Source organism: Paramormyrops kingsleyae, chromosome 12, assembly GCF_048594095.1.
Source record: "Paramormyrops kingsleyae isolate MSU_618 chromosome 12, PKINGS_0.4, whole genome shotgun sequence".
NCBI lineage: Eukaryota > Metazoa > Chordata > Actinopteri > Osteoglossiformes > Mormyridae > Paramormyrops > Paramormyrops kingsleyae.
The window spans coordinates 14,174,511-14,191,734 of NC_132808.1; the positions used below are offsets into that span (position 1 = coordinate 14,174,511).

The 17,224-nt window shown below is 42.4% G+C and overlaps 1 protein-coding gene and 1 long non-coding RNA gene across 3 annotated transcripts; both read right to left on the reverse strand.

The window, feature by feature from the left end:
* Window positions 1-104: 104 nt before the first annotated feature.
* Window positions 105-4,641, reverse strand: LOC111856484 (cerebellin-1). 2 transcript variants are annotated; one of them, XM_023836475.2, is made up of 4 exons: window positions 4,046-4,641; window positions 2,051-2,681; window positions 1,529-1,648; window positions 105-1,258 (listed from the first exon to the last, which is right to left on the reverse strand). In XM_023836475.2, the coding sequence occupies exons 2-4, from the start codon at window positions 2,339-2,341 to the stop codon at window positions 1,061-1,063; spliced, it is 609 nt and encodes a 202-aa protein (XP_023692243.1). In that variant the 5' UTR covers window positions 2,342-2,681; window positions 4,046-4,641; the 3' UTR covers window positions 105-1,060. The 2 variants fall into 2 exon arrangements, with proteins under 2 accessions (XP_023692243.1, XP_023692242.1); XM_023836474.2 differs by having other exon boundaries at window positions 2,051-2,835.
* A 7,657-nt stretch (window positions 4,642-12,298) lies between these two features.
* LOC140577657 (uncharacterized) lies at window positions 12,299-16,073 on the reverse strand. Its single transcript, XR_011981787.1, has 3 exons — window positions 15,922-16,073; window positions 13,841-13,906; window positions 12,299-13,468 (listed from the first exon to the last, which is right to left on the reverse strand). It is a non-coding gene; the product is annotated as an uncharacterized lncRNA (long non-coding RNA).
* Window positions 16,074-17,224: the final 1,151 nt, after the last annotated feature.

Here is a 17,224-nt window from a genome sequence, read left to right on the forward strand (position 1 = left end):
TGGGCAGGCATGGAATCTCCATGTTGTTCTGAGTCCTTTCTGAGCAGAGGTACTGCTCTGGGATCTGTACCTGGTTATGCAAAATGATGGAAAGAACAGTGAAATATGCAAGGTTTTCTACTTTAATTCTTATAATACATTTGTTACATAAGACTACAGAAGCCCCATCACCGCTAATGATCCCGGTACGAGGTTGGTATCCATAGCATATGCGTCACAGACACAACCACAGAGTCAATGGAGACGCAGAGATGTAAATCAGAACTTTTGAAAAGATCACTTCCTTCTCAATTTCCCTCCAGGATACGTGTGGTTGCTGTCGCTACAGGAAGTATGCTTTTCTGTCTAAGTACATAAGTGTAAGCCCTGACTAATTATTTTATTTTGTATTATCCAGATTCTGATATGACCTTTTGTTAAGTTATTTCAGTTTATAAATTTTCATGTTTTGTGATCTAACACTGCAGTGCGAACCAAGCACATTTTATAAATGTATCAGTCATGGATGGAAATGTTTCCAAACACTGAAAGATTGTGTGTTTACCTGTGTTAATTGATACTTTCCCTCACAAAAAAAGTTGACCCGCGTATTCCATCCATGGACAGCAACCATAACGGTTCAGGTTTAAACCCTGAACTATGTGGAACAGCAGAAGTGAAATGCCGGTGAATTTGCTTGATAAGCACTCTGTGGGATAAATACCGTCAAACACATAGAAATGGTTGGAACAAAAAAAATGCAAGAAAAAAACTTCAGAACTTAAGAGTTTAAATCACATACACACCCACAACCCACACAGAGACACACCCAAACATGCACACTTGCATACATGCAAATAATTAGCCAATAAAGTGTTTTCTTCCTCTCCCTTGTCTGTCTCAGTCTCTTCCCTGTGCTTCATGTTCTTCTTCTTGAAGACTGTTCATGTAGTCAATGAAAATCTTCTTGCCGCTTTATTTTGCATGCTCTTCGTGTCTTGTCTGCTGATGCATTTCTCTCCCCATATCGTTTCCTCCTTCTGTCCATCTCCCTTCTTCTCCCATCTCTCTCCTCGCCTCTCTAAAGAGGGAAGACCAAGAAGCCCGAGAAGGTGGAATACTTCCAGCCGCCCATCAGGTTCCCCCTCTCCAGCTTTAAGTAAGCCTTGTCCCCTCTCTCCATGATGACCAGCCCAGCGTTCGTTGCTGCCTCTCGAGTCACGTCTTGGTCACCGGCGAAGGCCGAGATCACAGGCCAGCCATTTAGTACCAGGCTCACCTGAAGGAGGACAGAAAAAGGTCAACATGGTTCATCAGTTAATTGGTCTTTATGTGCATTTACATTACATTTAATTAGCAGATGCTACAATAGAGATAGCAGGGTTAGTTCCTGGGCTAATGGTCTTACTGAAGGGCCCGATGGTGAAATCGCTATGCTGACCATAGGATTTTAACCGGTGACCTTCCGTTCACATGACGCACCAAGCCCAAACCCGCAGAGCCTCATACTGGCCAGTATGTAGCCCTCCTCGCACGTGTCTCATCGCACCTGTATTGTCTGTCTGTTGTACACTTTGACCACGTGGAAGCTGAAGCTGTACACGCCCTTCCTCGGGGCCACAAAGATGCTGCGTGCGGGGTCAAAGTGGCCACCAACGTTCACCAGGATCTGAGCGTGGGAGACAATCGTCAATTGTGGATCACAATAATTTATGTCAATCTAAAAAAAAAAAAAAAACTTTTTTTAATTGAGGTTGTCAGCATCTGGAAGCTTTCCAGGGTACACATCCTGGATTGGATGCCAAGGCATTGCAGGGCACTTGCGCATATGGTCATATAAATACTCATGCAGTAAAAACAATTTAAACTCATCAGTTGACCTTTAATTTTCCAGTGTGAAAATGTAATATTTGGAGCAACCCCACATCTACATGGGGAGACAAAGCTGGTGTGATTTATGCCTGCAACCATAAAGGGAAGTGAGGTCACAGCACAGCCCAGTCTGATACTGTACTGCCTGAAATATAGTGTCATATTTTTTTATCATCTCCAGGCATAGTTGGTCACGCACCTGATCAAAGTAGATGGTCATGGTGCGGTTGCTCATCTCAGATGGCTCGTGGTTGGTGTTGCGGATAGCTGAGAAGGCCACACGGCCAGTCCCAGAGCGCACAGACATGCCCAGTGCATTTCCTCCTGCCGGCTCCGTGGAGGGCGTGGAGTCGCACACCACCAGGCACTTCCCCTCCAGCACGATGGGCTCAGTGTCATTCTGTCCCCAGACTCCAGTGGGAACCCCAAGTGTTATGAGCATGAGGAGGAATTGGATGTAATGTCCCACTTGCAAAGGAATGTAGATCATTCTGCTGACTGGACTTTGTCGTGCCCTTCCGGGATTTATATTTCTATTTCGCAGAAAGTGATTTATTTATCTAAATAGCCGCAGTTAATGTCTAACCTTTAAACTCTACTGCTGATTTGCATAAATGACCATTAATATGAATCACATGTAAAACAAACTATGTCATCTTCATTGCTTATATTGACTGTAAATCCAGATGTCCACAGTATTTCTGCTGGTTCTCAGTGACTCTCAGTGAAGGTCCTTCCTGGTCTCTGCTAGTATTATGTCCCCTCTGATGAGTCTCAGAGCCTTAGAGTAGTGCCAGAGATTGTAGCAAAGTCCATTGTCAAGAGAATGTCTTGAAAGAAAAGAAAAATAAACTGGTCACTTTGAAGTACTGGGCTTTTATCCCGTGAAGTTGCAGAATCAAAACAACCTGGGTCAGCCAAAAACTTCCATCATGCTCCCTGATTGGTGGTCTATCTCAAAGAGGAACAACTCAGAGTGAGATTCTTCAACAAGACATCCACAAAGACATGGGGGAGAAAAAGATTGAAAGTGTTAGATTTCGCACAATGTGAGCAGGACATAATTTATGGTTGCGAGCAGGGTGCCAATGCCAAGCAGATGTTTAGGAAAAGAAATGGAACAGCATTTGAAACAATAAGAGTAGGATTATGGTTTTTGTAGCGAGAAAGTAATCATGCGTTGGAGGACAAAGTTAGGTAGAGGAAGAGAAGAGGAGATGAGATCATGTTTTGGCGTGCAGACAGACACAGGCAGGACCAGCTGGATTCAAACGGGTGAAAGATGGAGCAAGGACTCTGCTGTGAGACCATCTGTCCCTCCACCGCGTTCCCTCTGTGCAGTCCCTCGTGATCACCCCTCTGTCCCCACGCATTCCCAAGCAGCCCTTGCTCTCTGCCCCATCTTCTCTAAATGTCCTACAATCTTCTGCAGCTCTCTCCATCTCTCATGCTGCCAGGTATCCTTCTCATAAACCATCTCCTCCCATGTTTTCCCTCATACTGTGTCCTTCCACAGCAAATCCTACAGGTCGCCTTAAAATTTGCCCATGAAGCACTGACCATTCAGACCTAATTTCGTGATGTTATTTAACCTTGTCTATAGCCTGTAGCTCATGACTATGACACAGAAATGTAACCGTGTTTTTCCTCTTAATTAATTCCCCTTTTAATCTTAGGATATATCTTTCTTTGTCCCATTTTGACCTTATCTTTGTCTGCCCTGTACAATTCTTGGTTTGACAATTTGTCTTATCCATTGTTTCACAAGTCTGACCTTATCTTCATTAGAGAGGTGTAAGTGCACTACTCCCTGACTTTTCTGAATTATATCATTAATAGTTTGTATATTAGCTCATCACATTGTGTATCAATCAATGCTGTATCAAACTAATCAGTATCACAGAGCTCCTGTTTGAGATCAAGCCATTTCCCAGTAGGATAAAAAATATATACTCAGTATAACTTTAAATGCTAAAATGTACTAAGTATGTTTTTTTGGTCAGATATGAAGAGTGAAGACTAGCAGAACACAGCAAATACACCTGTACTATAAAGATAACTCACATAAAGTGATGACACATTATGACAAAGACTGCAGTGGCTCTTAAGGCTGTTACTGCCGAAGCCCCCAAACCAGCCTAAAAGGTAACCCCAGCAATCAGACACATTCCTCACCAAAAAGCTAAAAACGTACCTGATCGGAGGTGAACAGTGCGCTGTAATCCTTCAGCACCGTACACGGCTGATGCTCGTGCTGAGACTCTCTCGTCGTCTCTCCTCAGATGCTTTCTCTGGCAGCCGAGCTACAGTTGTCCCACCATCGAAGCAGCTTTCATCCCCTGCTCCCTCTTTCTGTCCTCCCTCAGCTCCCGTGCCACTCCCCCGGACCCCCTACCTGAACCACAAACGCACTGCTCCCTGCCTTCCCTGCCTTCCCGTTTCCTGACATATGCTCACCTCTATCTTTTAATTATTTATGATTAATTTAAATGCATCAGATCACTTTACTTAGATTTTGCTCCCATACTAACATTGATGCTGCAAATGAATTATACATAGATTCATAACAAATCATACACACAATATTACAGAGAATTGCATACAGATTCTGTTAACAGTTGTAAAATTTAGAAATAATGATTATTTTAATTTCCCAGATGGACACATTACTTTTGCAGAGAAATGACTGTTTTACTGTTTGAAAAATAAATGTTTTCTTTAGCATGTATAACCCCTTTTTCATTTTGACCCATTTTGTGTTATCTTTCATTTGCTTTCACAGGAGCAGGTAGTGTTAGAGTTATGATGATGTGACTTTGAGTTGGGGGGTGGGGGGTGGGGGGTTTGGTCGGGGGAGGAGCCCTGTAGTGAGGTACCAACCTTGAGTTTCTCAAAATAGCCAACAGTATAACTGGGTCTGATACAGCTTGACATCAGAAGTGACTGTGCATGTTTTTCATTGTAGGACAAAGTTTGAGAAAGTGTTTATAAGAGCTCCAGGAAAATCAATGTTGTGAAATTGTCATTTTTATTTTATTTTTATATTTTAGTCTTAGGATTGTTCACAGTGTTGAAATAAGAATCAATGGGAAGCTACAAAAGGGATATGCATCACAAGCACAAGAGATGGGCATTATTTCAATTAATTGTATTTAAAATATGTATATAATTCCTGTTATGTATATTATTCCTTTTCGTGTAATTTGTAACTTTGCATTTTATGTATTTATGCATTTAAAATATTTAAAATATGTCATTTTATTTATTTATATTGTGTCATTTTAAGAACATTCATCACATGGCTTACAGACTTAAATATTCTATCACTGTCTTTAGTTAGATGCAAGTAAATCCTGTGACCCAGGGCCAGCCAATCTTATGGGCATCATAGGCAGCTGCCTAGGGCACCAACTTCTAAAGGGGCACCAACTCGCCAGCCAGTGTTACTTTGCCTCAGATGAGGGGCGGCGACATTGATGCTCGCCTAAGTGTCACGTCGTCAAGGACCGGTACTGATGTGACCCATCCTGTTGGGTCCAGCATGCTTGTTGTGAACTTCATTTTCCCATGACCAGTAATTCAAGAAAAGAAGCTGCTTTGGTTCTCAGTGAAAATTGCCTGAAGGTAAAGCATGCAGTAAAATACACTATCGAATATCGCTCACTGTATGTTATTTTAGGACAGAAAAACAGCGGCCAAATAAATGGCTTGATAATGTAAAATAAAATTGATTTTTCTCCTTTCACTCTAAAGACTTGGGATTGTATACCGACTTTTAACCAGCGCCCTTCGTTATCAGCGCAATAAAGCTGTGTGGGTAAACGATAAGGGGGGGTATCTTTGGCATTCAGTCTCACCAATATGGCAAAAAAAAGCATGAAGAGTATGATACCCTACCAAAATTAGTTTCATCTTCGTGCTCGGCTTGCGGCAAATAAAAGTTTTGTTTTTTGGAATTTCCTGGATGTGTTATTTTTTTTCTTGCGTTCTCCATTCGGGAAGATAGACGCAGACATGATTTATTTCTAACGGGGAGCAGCCTGTGCTTGTCAGAACCTGGGTGCAGTGCTGTAAACTATCAGGGTTTGGAGGTCCTTCCCACACATTGCAAACTGCAGGTCTTTGGAAATGGGTGGATGGGCTGCGTTCGTGTCCAAGATCAGCTGACTGCCAACTGTGCTGGCCATGACAGATAAACAGAGACAGGTATGCAAACATAAAATAATCACATATTTACTTAGCGGACGAGTAAGAGAGTAAGGTCAGCCAGAATCTCTGGAGCAACTGGGGTTAAGGGCCCTGCTCAAAGGCCCAACGGTGAAATGATTATTATGCTGAACATGGTCACAGAGACCTAACCCACTGTGCTACGCACATAAAGACATGGCTACACGCGCAGATAGAAAAACAGCGTGCATAAGCAGCGTGTATAAACTGCGACAAGCTGTCAAGCCCCTAAATATTAGGCACCACATGATTACGTATGTAATGCATCATTTTGAAACCATGACAAACATCCATCAAAAATAAAGTAAATCTTTTTTTTTACAAGTATTACACATTTTCACATAACAGACGATCGCAATCACCACTCCCACTTGTTTACATCTAAGGCAATTCAGCATTTTTATATCCAGACCAGGTTCGAATTTCTTTTGACAATGCTAAATATTGTAATTATTGGTACACAGATAAAGTAGTGTGTGCCTGCAGGCGGAGTGGAATCAGACTGTTGTTCTTGGTGCTATCCAGTGCATTTAGTCCATTATTCAATTCCTGCAAGCTACATCTTCATTAAAATCATCTTAGCTAACTGAATTGCTCTTTGGGGCGGTGATAAGTATGCTCGACTTAAGGTGCTTTTCCACTGCTACCAAGAACCGAGCCGTACCGTGAAGAGACAGTTTCCATCTTAAATTATGTGAGCTTTACCCGACCTGTACCTGTGCTGACATGGCCCAGCTTACTTGCCACAAGCCTGACCAAACCAAGCTGCTTTCATCACCACTATCTAAATTGTTGAAATGCAAGGAGATACCAGTGTTCTGCATCGATATGCATGGACTATCTTAAGGAAAAAAGGGCATATTCTATATATTATTAATTATTAGTAGCATTGCATATTGCGGTGTACTGATGCATTCCTGATAACTCAGACCTAAAAATTCCCAGCCTAACTACTTGAAAAAGTACCATAGAACGGCTAAAAATGTAATGCAGTTTTACTCAAGTAAATAATAATTCAGCTAGCATTTGATGCTAACATAACACGATGATTTTCACCGATGTACTAGCGGAAATGAACACACAGTGAATCATGATGTACACCGTAGGAACGTTAAATAAATGGCTCTTTGGTTTTATGTCACCGTCACTCCCCAAACCCGGGCAACACCTATACCAGGCCATCTCTTCTGCAGTGGAAAATGGAAGCAAACTGGAACCGTGCAGTAACTGGTGTCTCTTCGCAGTATTGGTCAGGTATGGCCTGCTTCCTGTATGCCAGTGGAAAAGTGCTATTAGATTAACGTTGTTTTAGCTTCTTCGCACACATTTGTGTCTTGGTGATGAACTGGTGGTACCATCTATCAGTGTGCACGTTTTTAGCAAGATCAGCTGGGATCTCATGGCAGAAGACCAGCATGTCCTACTTTGAATTTGATGATGAGGCACTTTGGATTACATTCTCATCCTGCACCTGGCTCTCCTACTATCTGCCATGCAGTTTGGACCAACACCAAGCTTGACACTGAAACCCTTAGCACAGTGTTTCTCAACCCAGTCCTCAGCGAACCCCAGCCAGTCCACGTTGTTGCTTCCTCTCAGCTCCCAGCGCACCTGTACCAGCTATTCGGTGTTCCTGATTGGCTGGGAGCTGGGAGGGAGCAAAAACGTGGACTGGCTGGGGTTCGCTGAGGACTGGGTTGAGAAACACTACCTTAACAGGATGGTAGGTGTCAGTCATCAGTGGGATGAAATAATGTGACGTGGCACTTTGGCTCAAAGCTATGGTATGGCTATTGGGTAAATGTATTTCAAATGAGCACCAAAACATCCATTCTTGATTGGTGACATTTTCTATTCTGCATTCTACAAAAAAAAGACAGTTTTATGTTATTTTGGTTTATCTCCAAAGCAAAAGGTATGATCAGCAAAATGGTGGGTTAGTCATTGGGCTCCTTATAAGGGTGAATTACGATAAAACATAAAGGATAAAAGAAGTGTTGTGCAAAAAAGGACCACGACTTGTGTGTTAAATGAACCAGGGAATGTTCCCAGAACTTTGGCCAACGTTATGTGAAGGTTTTCTCAAGGCTGGCAGATAACATTCTTACTGTAATGTTAATTGAATGTTATTTCCACGTTTTTCATTTCAGCAAAGGTCAAGATTGCTTCCTGAACATCCTTTTAACATAATTAATGTTGAAAAATATTGCTTTGCAATAAGATTATTTTATAAAATTGCCATATGTGTGCACAGCAAACATGCCATCCAGCCTCAAACCCACGACCTTTGAGGTGTGAAGCGTCAGTGATTCCTGCTGCTCTAGCATGTCCTTCTTTGTGTTTATATTATTAGTCCTAGTTGTAGTAGTAGGATAACGTTCTGGGAACATCAGGAAAACTGCACACTTTGAACATTTCCGTACATTAATCGTAACGTTCAATTAACGTGCCTAGAACAAAAAACTCTTAGCAGGGTCAGAGCCATAAATATTCTAGTCTGGTTGTACAGGGGCAGTGGATCGATGTATATCACTAATTATGGAGCCTTAAAGGGAAAAGGGAGCGGATCAAGCAGCAGAAGAAGTGGGAGCCACTGAGGACAAAGTAGGCATGAAGAAACCATGGGGTCTGAGGCAGAGCTGTTTGCATGACTGCAGCCATGATGGCCAGAAAAGAGAGTGAAAATGTAAAGGCATGGAAATGGACTGAGGGCAGCCATCAGGGCAACAGATGATAAAGGGCAGCTTACAGGAAATACTGTTGAAGGAGCAGTCAGTGGAGCAGACAGTGCAGGGTGAGAACCGGGCAAAGCAGCAGGCAGCGGGACTGGAACGGTAGGTGCAAAGTTAACGTCATCCGAAATCACGGACCGGGAAGCGGAAGCAGCAGGCAGCTCGCTGAGGAAAGTACAGCGACACACGGCCATGGTTAGGAAGACAGCAGATACTGAGTGGCACTTAAAACTCTTCTCTAGTTAGCATTTAGAAGGACATTTGCTTTCTTACACCGAAAGTGCACATTTAAGGTGATGGTGAGTGGCTCCGTGGGCTAAGCCTCTGTGTCTGTGATCGGAGGATCACCGCCGTGGGCCTCGGCAGAATTGTCACCTGTCTGTGGGACCTTGAGCAAGGCCCTTAACCCCCAGCCCCAGGGGCGCTGCACACTAGCTGAACCTGTGCTGTGACACCAAGCTCGCTCTCACCTGCATGTGTGTCTCATGGAGAGCAAGATGGGGTAGGCAGAGAGAAGCATGCCGATGGCAAATGATCCCGAGAGATGCAGTGAGTTTTTACAGTGGGTACAGTGGGTTTGAATATGGAGCAGATGTGTCCAGAACAAAAGGGCCCGCTGGTAATGAAGTGTGTGTTCAGGTAAGGTCTGCACATGTGTTTTCGCATCTGAGAGTTCAGTGTCACCAGAATGAGTAGGAAAGGGTGGATCCAATGGATGTGGTGGAGGTCCCTCATTACCACCCCCCTCCCATGAACTGCGGTATTGCAGTGCTGTGGGCAGTGGTGGCTCGATGGTTAGGGAAGTGCACTTGTAATTGAAAGATTACTGGTTTGAATCCCTGACCAGCAAGGCACCCCTGAGGTATCCTGAGCAAGGTACCGCCCTCAAGCACTGCTCCCCGGGCGCTGAATTAGCTGCCCCCTGCTATGTCACGATGTCACATATGGGTTAAATGCAGAGGACATGTTTCGTTGTTGCACACCGTGTGCTGTGGCGTGTTAACAATGACCACTGATCACCTAATTCTAATGAACATCCCTATGCATCTAAGCTTCACATGGGAGTGAAGGCTGGCATCTAGATGGGGGGCAGCGAGACCCTCATCACTGGGTTTAGCAGATGTATATGGGCTGGGAGAGGGGTTCTAGTTTACAAAAAATTATATAATTAAAATGTTAATAAGAAAACCACATAACTTACTCCATCCCCGTTTGTTCGTATATTAAATTTGGCTTCATTTCACAAAGAACCGCTAACGTTTGGTACTTCGTTCCACCGAAGTGTGAGTGCAATAGTTTGCCAGGCCCGATTGTCACAGTTCCCTTGCAGGATTCAGTTTTAATATGCATATTTAGCATTATTGAAAGTCATTCATTGGATGGAGGGTGCTGAAACGATGCTAGCTGTTCAGCTGTGCAGGTGCTATTCAGCCCACCGCTAGACCAAAATGTAATGCCTCACGTGTGCCTGGCTGACTGGGAGGGGTGACAGGGGGGCGAAGGTAGCAGCTGAGATAAGGGCTCAGGACGTCCTATCTCAGCATGCGACGGCCCGGTGCCCAGTTTTCTGCCTGCTGATAGCCTTTGTTTCAAACTTAACTGTGCCACATTTAGAAAAGGCCAGATGTTTCTGGATTTTAGTGGTATGGATTATTATTACGCAGAGTTATTGTTACAGAGAGAAACGGAGATCAGCTCATAGACAGGGTTTGGTATTAGACCTAAGCTTTAGCTTTCATAATGCTGCTAGGGCCATTGTTCATTTTTAGATTGAAGATGGGCACCAGGTTACGTTATGGGTTTAAAAAAGCCTTTGGTTGTCTGTCATGAGCATACAGTCCAGAACTTCCTCACCCTTTTTCAGCTTCTCTTCTGTTTTCTGAAGATGGCCCTGAAGGGTATCCCGTGGGCACACATAGACACAGCTGGTACTGACTTACAGACATATCATGAAGTCATACCCCACTCATGCTCTTGTAAAACAGGAAGGCAGCTGGATTTTCCATATGGCGCCATTAAAATCCTTGGGAGCATAGATAACATTAATCATGTATAAACTGACTCCTGTAATAAACATGAGCAATATTTGGGCCAAAGGCTTTGGACTAGGTGAAGTACTTATGAAAATTGTCTACCCAGCCAACTTCCATTATCCTATATATATATATATATATATATATATATATATATATATATATATATATATATATATATGTGTGTGTGTGTGTAATAATGACCTTTAATGACCTTTGTGCTCAATGGAAAGTGCTGCTTTGCATGCCAATCAGTTTCAGATATAATTAATAAAGGTGTTAATAAAGGTATACATTTCAAAGCCAAAGGTCTTAAAGGCCAGCACTGTAGTGTTACTCCATTTGAGATTCTTTTCCATCTCCTTTCTCATGCCTGCCCTCCAGGAGGCAGCCACAGCAGATGCAGAGACGCTCATCTGAACAGCTCCTCAGGATCACGGTACCCTCACGTGTCCAGCTCGTACTTTTCATTGTGCAATGCTAAACTGTCTGGCCTAAAAAACACATTAATAATCACCTGAGGTATTCTCCCTAGTTTATTTTCAAAAACAAAGGAACATTATAACCGAGACAAACTTTTTGAAGTCTACGTTTATTTAGCTTAGTTAGATAACAACTACTATCTTTTGGGATGGCATTAGTGAAGATCGTCCATCGAATTGTCTTCAAACCCCTAAGCTTGGTTAAGGTTGGGGGGCCTGGAGCTCACCCCAGGCAGCACAGGGCTCAAAGATGGGGGGGGGAGGGTACACCTTAGGGCAGGGGTGCCCAACTCCAGTACTGGGGGGCCAGAGCCCTGCACGTTTTTGGGTTTCCCCTCATTTAACACACCTGATTCAACTCCTTTTGCTAATTACCACGCAGCTCTTGAGCTGAATCATTTATGGTGGAACAGGGAAAGAACTAAGCTACACAGGGCTCCGGCCCCCCAGGACTGGAGTTGGGCACCCCTGCCCTAGAGAGAGGATTCCAGTACATCACAAGGCACATACACACACACACTAATCCATGTTTTGTAGACCATTCAGAGAGAAACCCACACAACCCAGAGAAAACATTGCTGCCCCCCAAGCCACCACACCACCCCCAATATAAGCCAGTATGAACACAAACACAGGCAATACAGCGCCATCTAGCCTTCAGTCCAGTAACTACATTTATTTTAAAATTTGCAGGTACTAATTATTCATTTTACACAGTTATAAACTTTCAGTTGGTTGTAATAGCTTTTCACCTGTAAAACTGAATTGCATACTATATATTAATTAATTTTATCAATTAATTTTATACTTATGAAAACATAAGTATAAAATTTTAATTAGATATAAAAAAAATTACAGGATGCATTGATTCATGTAATTAGTCTAAGCAAAAAAGACATAACAGTGAAAGCAGTATAGCTGGTTAATTAGATGACTGGTGGTGGCTTTTTGATATAACAATGAAGACCCCATCAAATCAATGCAAAGAGATAAGCAGCTGTTACTATTTATGATGCTTCCAACTGTCGCTGCACGGTGCACGGAACGCAGACAAAGGAGCAGGACGTCAGGAATCAGGGAAATACGGGGTTTGATCGAAGGAAAGGCAGGCAAATACAGACTGACAATACAATGACCGGACTGGGGAAACAAACTGAAACGCGGACTAAATACAGAGGACTAATGACAACAACCAGAAACAGCTGATCACATGGGGGTTCCACACGGGGTTAACGAGGGGGCGTGGCACACGGAAGGAGCGGACGATCGGGGCAGGACAACCAACTTTCTGGAATATTAATATTAAAGTTTCCATGCTTTAAGCTTCCTCTATGTTAAATACTAAGGGAAAATGACACTGCAGAAATATCAAGCCTTGTGGAAACTGTAAATTGTCAAGTCAGATAGCAGGCCTGCTCTCCCTGCTTGCATGGGGGAAACCCCTTGTGAAGGCACAGATGGTCAGTTACTGTGTTTATACCGTTGTTATGGAGACAAAGGTTAAAGTACGGAAAGAGTCTCTCATTGAAGATATATCCAATGAAAGTATAGATGTGAGACCTCTCCTCCACATAGTAAAAAACTGTCCCCCCTTTCTTACTCAGAGGTAGGGGTACAGGGGGCCCAGCACAAGCACTGAGCTCTGCTCCTTTCCTCCAACACACAGCCCAGTATCCATGATTCAGACTTACTGTGATGCTCCCTTTCCGGCTCATGGAGTCTCTGGTATCCCCGAGGTCCCAGTTAGTCTTATCTCAAAATTGCACAAACTCTTACCATCATGATCCAACAGCAGCCTGGGTGCTGCAGTTTCATCATCTAGTGTCACATACATTACAAGCCAGATAGATCACCATACATTAATGATAGATTAATCCTACAGTCCAGGACCCAAAAAGGAATCGATTTTAAAATCTCTAGGCAGATTCAACAGAACCCAGTTCCATCCAGGGACCCGAACACAGACATGCCACACCAGAAAAGCCACCCATCAACCTGTTAACCAAGTTGCAGCACTACAACAACCATTTCATGCTGCTGCTCCAAGACCTATCAAATTTCAAGCCACCATATAAATCAATTTTCATGTTAGACCTCAATCAGTGAGTGGATTCATCCCAAACCTGCAGATTTCTCTCCAGCTCTGAAAAAGGAAAGAGGAGAGTGGGAATCTTTTTAATATAAGTAAATACTGTTATTATTTATTACTTATAAGTTAAATCCATAGGGAAAGTTCTGCTTATCAATTTCAAACAGCTTTTTTCTAGTTGAGCACTTTATCATTGTGACTTTTTATACTCAACTGATCTGGATTTGTACTTTCTGGACCTGAAATGTTCACCTATTGTCCCTAGACATAGGTCACTCTGAATAGAAATGCAAGCTGTCCTCAGTCTCCATCTCTACATTGCTCTGAAGATAAAATAGTCGGAAGGCACCACTATACTTTGTGTGACTACAGGATAATTGTGAGTTTGTAAATCACTTTGCAGAGATATACTGACTCTTTACTAACCTTCAGTTTCTTCACCCAGTGTTGAATCATTTGCTGAACTTCTGTTGCAGTTCCTCTCAGTTGAATCTGTGGATGAATGTACAGGAATCCATGAGAAAGAATCTTCAGAAAACAAAATGCATACACATATACACTATATGGACAGAAGTATTAAGACATCTGGCCATTACACCTACAGGAACTTTTATGACATTCCATTCTAAATCAGGTAAAGTCAGGTCAGGTTGGGAAGCATGCACTGATGCAGCATCTTGCCTCACCCACCACATGATGAAACACATCGGGATCCCGGCTGGCAACTCCCTAGGCAGACACACAGTCCATTCCCACCCTCCGAAAATGTCTATCCATCTGCCCCAGCCAGGTGTTACGTGGGCGTCCCCTTGGCCTGTCCAGCCGCTCGGGTCCTCAGCAACGAGGATCCTGTGAGCCGGATCACCCTCAGGGAAACGTTCTACATGATCGTAGTGCCGTGACTAACACTCCTTCACTATCCAGGTAATGTGCCTCAATCAGGACTCCTCTACTAACTGCTCGTTCGTCAAACCAGCAGTACCCAAGGATTCTCTGAAGAGACACATTACCAAAGGAGTCCAGTCTTCATCTCAGCTCACTAGATAGTGTCCATGTCTCACAGCCATACAGCAAGTCAGGGAGCACCAGGACTCTAAAGACTTCGACCTTCAACCTCTTGCAAAGATATTGGGAGCACCACATACCCCTTTCCAGTGACCTTATGATCACCCATGCTCTATCTAATGACTTCATAGGAAAAATGACCAGAGACATGAATGTCGTGGCCGAGGTAAGTGAATCACTGCAGACTGAGACACTACTGAAGGCTGTGCCTAAGAAGTCATTAAAGGCCTGGATCTTGGTTTTTATCCAGGACACTTGCAATCCCAGACACTCACCTAGTCACTGAAGAGCCCCAATCAGAGCCTCCATTGACTCCACTAAGATCACAGCATCATCGGCAAAGTCAATATCAGTAAAGCTTTCATCACCAACAGATGCCCCACAGCTGCTGGACTGCAGGACCCTGCCCAACACCCAGTCCATGCAAGCATTGTACAGAGTAGGAGCAAGAACACACTCCTGGCAAACCCCAGAGTCAATTGGGAAGAATGTGGAGATTTGCACAGATTGGCTGTGAAGACTTTTCCTTGCTGATATAAACTTTTTAGCTGCCTGGCTTTAACTTTAAGTGAATTTTTTAATTTTTCTGAAATATCTACAAAACCTTTGTTGATGCGAAGATCAGGCCTTTTGGAAAGACCTCCTTACATAAAGGTTACTCACTTTTGTTGCGTAGTCCCAGTACTGACCAATGCATAGAATACAGAAGTTGTGTCCACATGGAATTGAAATTGGGTTGCTGTCCTGACAGCAGACAGGCATGGGCGTAAATTTCATTTAACAGTAGGGGGGGGACAATAAATATAAAATTTCTCATGAGCAATTTTTGAAGGGGACACAAATAATACAGTCAAATTGTACTTATAAAGATATGTCCCCACAATGAAAAACTTTGCTTCTATCATTATCATTGTAGCATGGAGATCATTATGGTTATTTTCAAAGTTTTTCTCAGGTTCAATGACAAAGCAGATTTTTCTTCAAAACTATTTATTGCATTGTTTGTTATGTTGTTTACAGTCAAGCCATCAACATACAATAAAATTTAAACATGACTTTAAATGCATAATAGAAATTGATTATACAAAAAAATACAGTGGGGTCAGTTCGGACGAAGCACAGTGCTCATTTAGTAAATGCACAGCTAAACATTATGCTAATTGTGGCCGTTAATGTTAAGTTAACATTATGCCAAGTCGTCACAAATAAAACAATGCATGGGAAACGGCTTTGGCGGGTTAGTTGCAGTGCACTATGCAACAAGCTATTGTAAACAAGCTAACGTTAACTAGATAAGAAATATTTTAATAGCTAATATAGCAGATTCATGGAAAATTACATCGGTAATCAGCATTTTTGCCGCAACTAATTTATGAATGAGTCTGCATCAACTACATTAAAGAGAATCGCTTTATTTAAAGTGAATAAAATACCCTACTTACTGGAGTTCAACATTAATTGAGCCGCAGCCACACACCTGACTCATGTGTGTAGAGTAGGTGAGATGAACTGGGAAAGCAGGCAGTTGGCCAAACCACTGTGAGGAAGGGGAGGGGGAACTCAATTGTTTCTAAATGCATTTTTTGCGTTTGTTTTTTTTTTCTACTTAAAGAATTATTTTAGATATACATAGATATATTTTTCACAATAGATAGTGCGATTTTTTTGGGTGGGGACAACCCTCGGATAGGGAGGGACATGTCCCCTCCGTCCCCCCCGGGATTTACGCCCATGCTTGAGACAGGCAATGCAAGCCATGCATGGAAATTGAGAAATGAATGGAGATCTATTATACACAGTGACACCCATCTTATGTAGTGTAGTATCATAGCAGTTGAAGAAACTAAATTTTTTTAAGTTGGTCAAACAAAATAGGAATAGTTGGCTTATTTACTGGTAAGATGTGGTAAGAGATTACAAAAAATAAGAAATACACTAAAATCTTTTAAAAACCAGAAATTAGCACCCATGGTTTATATGCATTTTCATAAAACCTCAGTAAAACAAGGTCCTGTTTGGTGTTGGCCAGGTGGTAATAAGCTTCGATTCCTAGTAGGGTGCATTCTGTGGTGTGAGTTAAGGCTTCGCTGGAAGAGGAGGTTGGCTGGTATGAACAGTCATGCATTCAAGTGACTCACTCTAACTATTCAAAGTACAGTAAAATGATGGGATGTTGCTGTCCTGGGAAAAACATTTCTTGTAAACTGCAACAGAGCATTTATGTCAGCCTTTAACTTGCGCACAAGTCTATGATCTTAAAAACCGTCTTATTTTAACTGAACTACCAGTCAGTTCACATATGAAGAAATAGGTATCAACTGAAGGAAAAGAAATGGGGGTCAGTTAAATTAAATCAGTTATATGAAGTGAGGGGGTAGCTGACAGAAAAGTAGTAATTTCGATTATTGATATGTATAAGTTTTACTTTGACTTGTGCATATGAGAAAATGAGGCAAGATATGAAACCTGCCGGGGGCGTACAGCTGGGTAAAAAAGAGACCAAGGATAAAAATACATCTACATCTTTCTGTGTCCACTTAAGAGGTTAGAATGTAAAAAAAAAAATCCCGAAGATTCTACCTAGAATTATGCTTTCATATATTCATTTTAATTTGAAAGTCAGGAAATATTGCTTATAAATCAAAACAGAGAAAACTCGTGTTCATAACGTCGCGATGAAACTCCTATTTTTGCAGGACGGTACGTCAGAAAACAATTACAATTCTATCCACCAGATGGCGATTT

What these genes read in the sequence shown, in the direction of transcription:
- LOC111856484 (XM_023836475.2), bottom strand. Translation starts at nt 2,341, where the DNA reads ATGATCTACATTCCTTTGCAAGTGGGACATTACATCCAATTCCTCCTC. An exon ending in TGACCATCTACTTTGATCAG is followed by an intron (nt 1,649 to 2,050) that starts GTGCGTGACCAA and finishes TCCCACGCTCAG; the next exon opens with ATCCTGGTGAACGTTGGTGG. An exon ending in ACAACAGACAGACAATACAG is followed by an intron (nt 1,259 to 1,528) that starts GTGCGATGAGAC and finishes GTCCTCCTTCAG; the next exon opens with GTGAGCCTGGTACTAAATGG.